The sequence below is a fragment of the Aphelocoma coerulescens genome, chromosome 3, assembly GCF_041296385.1.
Source record: "Aphelocoma coerulescens isolate FSJ_1873_10779 chromosome 3, UR_Acoe_1.0, whole genome shotgun sequence".
Taxonomy (NCBI): domain Eukaryota; kingdom Metazoa; phylum Chordata; class Aves; order Passeriformes; family Corvidae; genus Aphelocoma; species Aphelocoma coerulescens.
This window is the reverse complement of record NC_091016.1, coordinates 50,921,828-50,927,827: the sequence shown is the minus strand read 5'-3', so window position 1 is coordinate 50,927,827 and position 6,000 is coordinate 50,921,828. Positions and strand designations below refer to the sequence as shown.

The following is a 6,000-nucleotide window of genomic DNA, read 5'->3' as shown; positions in this document are numbered from 1 at the left end:
AAAGGGAAAAATCTATTTAAGCACATTGCTAAAATCAGTGAAAATACCTGGGGCTGCAGGGAGACCTTTGAAGACCATCCCAAGATCTTTAAGACTATGAAAAGGGCAAGATAAGTTCCTTTAGGCTTTGCAGGTGTTTAAAGACTAAGTGGTCTGCAGATTTTGTAAAGTTAAATGGGATTATGGCTTCACTTAGCACATGAAAGTGTATGATGTTTTCTGTGGGGACATATGTCATGCAAAGCACCCTTTCCCTCAGCAGATCTGCCCAGTGAAGAAATCCTCCAGCAGCAGGGAAGCTGCTTCTTCATCTTATTGTAGAGCTCAAGAGGCAGGACTTTATCAGGCTGTTCACAAGCTTGGGTAGCTGAGTGCTCTGATTTATATAGAAAACCTTGCTAATGGACATTTAGCTTTGGAGTGAGCTGTGGTACGTGTGTATGTGTGTGTGTGTGTCTTTTTACATGCAAGCACAGTCAGTGATTTTGCAGGAACTGCTCTCACTTGCAACAAACACACCCTGGATAAATCAAAAATCCTCATCTAGAACATCTGTGTGTCTCCTGGATGCCCATACTCTCCAGTGTATGTCACTTCAAATAGATGCTAGCTATTTGATTTTAAACTTGTATTTTGCCCAAATTGAGTGTCTGTCTCCAACTCCCTCCAAAACCAAATTCATAATGCTCAGTTTATTGAAAGATTCATTTGCTCTGAAAAAATAGATCTCTTTGTTTTACACTCCCTGAATGGATATTTATTTGGGATTCCTTCTTTTGTCTTTTTAACCCATGCTATCTCTCCACCAGTGCTCTGGCAGGTGGGAAGGTATGCAGTTCTTCCCTGAAATCTTTGCATGCCAGACAACTTCTGCCCAGGCAGTGCCAACACTGACACAATTCACCTTCCTGACAAGACTGTCAGTGGAATGACTGTGCTGGTGAGCAGGTGAGTTTTTGATGCCATTTCTTTTCGTTGATGGATCTTTTCCTGCTTATGCAACAGAATTTATGCCAGACCCCTGGGCCACATCCCACCCAGCTTGGTGAGCAGTCCGCTGCAGAGGCTCTGTAGCCACTGGTGTGGCTGGACTGGCAGAGGCCTGACATTGGTATGGAGACAAGGAGAAATGTGGGGTACAGTCAGAACACGTGGGAGTAAAACAGTCTATTGATAAAACACAGTGAGATGACAGAAAGAAAAACATTTCAAACCCAGGAATGTTCTCCTTTGAGTGATATTATGCCTCTGAAATAGAGGTGCTTTCTAACTGTTAGCGAATGTGTCTCTTGTTAGTTTTGTGTTCTCATTTCTTGATGTCTCACAGTGGGATGAGATAGTAGCAAATGCTGAACAACAGGAAATTCATTGGTGTGGAAAAATGGCAGCATGAGCTGTGCACATGCGAGTCAGTGAACTAGCAGCACTGTAGTGTCTGTCCTGGGGTGTTCAAGGATGAAACTGGGTAAGTAGAAAGATGATTTTACCAGGCAATGACCACATATCAGCAGACCAGCCTCTAAGAGCAGAGCCTTATGTGGGGCAACCTTCTGGGAACATCCAGGCAGAATCCTACAGAGATCCCTCTAGGCCTGCATTAGTGGTGCCCATGCTTCCAGACGGGGCGCTGCTGTAGTGGTGACTTCAGAAGTGCAAGTGGAGCAGGTGTGTGAGTTCACTGGGATGGTGGGGTGTTAGGTCTTTGACGCGTCCCATAGGGCCATGGAAAAACCTCTTAAATAATGTCATCCAGAAGGCAGTGGACGTGCCCTGACATGACTTTGCCTTCCGACCTTTGAGGTACAATGAAGATCTGATTCACTACCTGGCTCCAGTGGCTTCAGGGACAGCACCTTCATAAAGCACGTTTTCCATTCTGCAAAGAGACAGACACGACTTGTGTCGTGGCCAGTCTGGAGTTTCTGGGGGCCTGAGAGCCTCTATGTAATCATCCAGTATGGGTGGGGGAGCGAGACAACTCCAAAGAAGTGAGACCCACACACCAGCGCTGTACTACGGTCCTTGGAGGTTGCACTGAACGAGGGCGCAGCCACTACCAAACGCTGTGAGCCCGAGTACCCCTCATCTCCGAGGTGCCGCTGCGGCACTGCCCATGGCCCAGCTGCACAGGGAGCCCGCGCACCGCTGCAGGAGAGCGGGCACGGACACTTCGGGCTGAGGCAGGCGGGGGTGCGAGGTGCGGACCGGGGCCAGCCCTCGGTCCGTGGTACCGGCAGTCTCTGTGTAATCGGCCAATATGAGCGGGGAGGGAGCGGGACAACTCCGAGGAGGAGAGACGGAGAGACCCGCACAGCCGCGCAGTCCCGCGGTGCCCCGCCGTCTCAGGGCGGGGAGCGGCCACCCCCCTGCTGTCCCACGGGCCGGTTCAGGCAGCGCCCGCCGAGACCCGCGGCCGGCGGGGGGGGCCCGGGGGTGCCCGGCGGCAGGAGGGGCGGGCGGCGGCTCCGGTCCGGGCCGTGCCGGTGCCCGCCCTGCGGCCGCCGCGGGGCGCGCGCAGCCCCCGGCCCGCGGGCCCGGCGGAGGCGGCGGCCCGGCGTGCTGCAACCATGGCGACGGCGGCGGAGCCGGCCCGCCCCCCGCGGGGCCGGGCGGCGCGGGATTGGTCGGGGGGCGGGCGCTCGCCCTCTGCCCCCTGACCCTGCGCGGCGGCGGCGGCAGCAGGAGCGGAGGCGGCGGCTGCTGGCGGCCGTTTCCTGGTGGCCTGGCGGCGGCGCGGGAGGGAGGATGCGGCGCAGGTCTCGGCTGCTGCTCTGCTTCGCGTTCCTCTGGGTGCTGGGCATCGCCTACTACATGTACTCGGGCGGCAGCGCCGCGCTGGCCGGCGGCGGCGGAGGCGGCAGGAGGAAGGTGAGAGCTCAGCCCGGGGAAGGTGCGCCCGCTCCGTGCTCCGGCGGCGGGGCGGCGCGGGCCGGGCTGGGGGCAGCGCTGCGCGGTCCTCCGGGTGGGAGCAGGGACGGCGGCCGGGGGCGATTCTCTTCACCACCGCTCGCTTTCGGGCGGCGTGAAACTGCCCCGGGTTGCTCCTTCCCCCCTTCCCGCCCGCCCTTGTCCAGCCCGCTTCCCGGAGGCAGATGGCTTCTTTGTGGACTTCAGACCGATTTCAGCCCCGTCGCGTCACTCCTTATCCAACTGCGGCCGGCCACGTCCCGGGCCGGGGGAAGTTGGTGCGGGAAGGGAGGGTGGGGAGGGCCGGGGCAGCGCTCCGGGGCGGGGGGGCCCCGCCTGGCTCCGCTCCGCTGCCGACACAGAGCGTCTGCCCCTTCCTGCCTTATCCGCCGGCACCGGAGTCCTTCAGGCTTGTGTTCCCACCTAGAGAACACGCGAGGATCCGAGCTGCTAATGCATTTTGTCTTTGGATGCACAGCACTTTCCTTTCTCCTTAGCGCTGTGCCTGAAGGATACCGTTTTCCGACCGGTTTTGCAATATTCCAGGAAATAGCCGGATTTGTCATGTTTTGTGTCTGTCGCGTGGAAGGTCTGTCTCTTCCTTCTTATAACAGCTCTTGTTACAAGTGTTACTAATGTTTAAGGAGTTCCCTGTGGGCAATACAGGAGTGATTTTTCATTATTCTGGCCATCGAGTTACTAAGTAGATTTTTCAAGGTGTTGTAGTAATTAATCGATCAGGAACACAGCTGGAAGTTAAGCACATCACAGTTCACGTTTGTGTCAATCAGAACAGGGTTTTGTGGCATGATGTGGGAAGTGGCAACTTTATCCACTATTTATGCTTAGAAAAATGAAGTGGTTTTTTTCTTTTGTGGTCTTCCAACTCCCCTCCCCCCCTCCCCCCAGTAAAGATTAGCAAAATCAGGAGCTTTTAGAAACTGTTGTTTAAGCTTTCTATTTTGAAATAGGAAAGGTGTAAAGCATCATAATGACACAGTTTTTTACGAAGAACCCCAGAAATGGCAAGAGGGCAATTGAATGAAGTGCTCTACAGTTGAACGGTGTTGTTTGCTGTTAATTGCTACTTCCTGTTAAATGAAAAGTAGTGTTTTGTGGGTCTAGCTGATGTATAAAAAGAGGAATATTTTTGTGTTTCTGTGATGCAGTTTGGTTCATCAGTGTATGTATTCTCAGTAAAAAAATGCTGATGACTAGTTCCTGTGTCGGGTCGTGGAAGCAAATACTTGGATGGCTACTTATATGAGCAAGGGTCTAGAGAATGCGTCACTGCTTGCTGATAATTGGCTCTCTATCCTGTTTTTTATTCTTTCTGTAGCTTAGGAATGAGTTCAACAGCAACTTTTGATGTAATATGTTAAAGTAAGTGTAAGTATGTATTGCCAAATACCAGCTCTTGGTCCTTCAAAGTAGATACAGTAGCAGAAATAGATCAAGCATATGATAAAAAAGTAAGGCAGTAGCCTAAAGCCTTTCTCGAAGAACCACTAGAATGTATTTAGAAAGTAAAGGCAACTGTACACTGCTGTTGTGTAATGGAATAAAGAAAAGCTATCAAGGCAAATGTATCTGCAGATAAGGAAATATATTTTTAACTCTTATGGTGTGTTACATTTGGAGTTTCCACACAGATTTGCAATTCTGTTCAATTAATTTTTATTGCTGGGGAAACTGCAGTGTGGGGGTAGTGATTTGCCCAAGGTCACCTAGAAGACTTGGTGAGAATAAAATAGGAAAGAAACCAGTATTTCTGAGTAGGAGTCTGGTATTTAATCTGCTAGAACCTGTTGCTGTTTATTATTGATATTAGTAGCAGTTTTTATTATGGTTTTAAGAAATCAATGATCCTGTTACTTGCTTCGGTAGCATAATTTGGTATCATTCTGCACAAAATTTAGTAAGCCTTACTTGTCTGGGTAATTGGGAAAGTTTAGTAAAGATAATTTAAAGAAAATGAGACATTTCATAGACCTCAGCTGAAGCTTAGTGCTGTGTTTAAAAATACGAAAGTTTAAAGTAAAGCTGTGGTAAGGAAGAAAGTAGGTACTGTGGCCACAAGAAGCAAGTGGAGAAATTAACTATTATATGTGGATTGGTGATTTAAGATTCTATTTTCTGTCAGTGAAGCGTAAAATTTAATCCCAGGCTTCAACATAGGTTAGCAAATATAAGTAGAGGAAGATGTGTATAATGTAATAGCTTTTGAATCTGAATAAAAGGCTTATTAACTTAGTGTCAGACACCAGTGTAAAGCAAAAAACCACAAATTGTCCTAAACTTACAAACAGAAACCCTGCTGTAGTAAATTTCTTGATGTGTATGACTTCATGTAGTCCTTACTACTTGCCCACTATTTCAATATAATGGAAACAGAGTTGCTTATAGAAGAACATAACTTTTAATAAATTGTAGCCTCTGCCATGTTCAGTCTATAAAATTACAAAAGCCAGGAGGGGATAGTTCTTCATTGTGTGAGTAATTTGCATGTTAATTACAGATCTGGTTGTACAAACAGAATGTGTTTTTCCATAAGCATTATCTTTTTTTTTTCCCCATACACAGACCTAATGTGTTACTCAGGCATACTGGACTTGTTTGATATGACACCCAGTCTTGTGGTGTGTTGAACAGCACCAATTCCCTTTCTCTTCAGTAGAATTGAAGGTGTTTGCCCTTTGCCAGGATTGCACCTGAGTAAGAGAAAAGAATGTTTGGTTTTTTTTAATTTTTTATTTGCTTTTCTTATTAGAGTACTGTCAGAGTTAATCTAAGCTCCTCCTTATTTTGGTTCTTCATTTACAACATTTCTAATAAGACCTGTGAAGCTGTTTGGATGTTGCAGTGTGTGGTACAGCCTTGATAAAGTTTTTGGCCCCTCTCAACAGTGGTGCAGTCCACAGCTCTGTGTGCAGTATATTGGACTGGTAGGGTCTGAGCAGGCATGAAAGAGTGTAAAGCACACAAAGCACAAGATGTCTCAGTGGTAAATGTGTAAATAACAACAACCAACCAACCAACCAAAAAAAATAGAAAGGTGCAATGCTTCTTGTTCTGGACCTAGGCATAAAAACA

The 6,000-nt window shown here is 48.6% G+C and overlaps 1 protein-coding gene across 1 annotated transcript in view; it reads left to right on the top strand.

Moving 5' to 3' along the window:
* The first annotated feature begins 2,670 nt into the window (after window positions 1–2,670).
* Window positions 2,671–6,000, top strand: part of GALNT2 (polypeptide N-acetylgalactosaminyltransferase 2) — a 106,200-nt gene continuing 102,870 nt past the window's right edge. Inside the window, exon 1 of the mRNA XM_069010250.1 lies at window positions 2,671–2,868. Within this exon, the coding sequence (XP_068866351.1) occupies window positions 2,746–2,868 (123 nt within the window). The 5' untranslated portion in view covers window positions 2,671–2,745. The remainder of the gene's footprint in view (window positions 2,869–6,000) is intronic.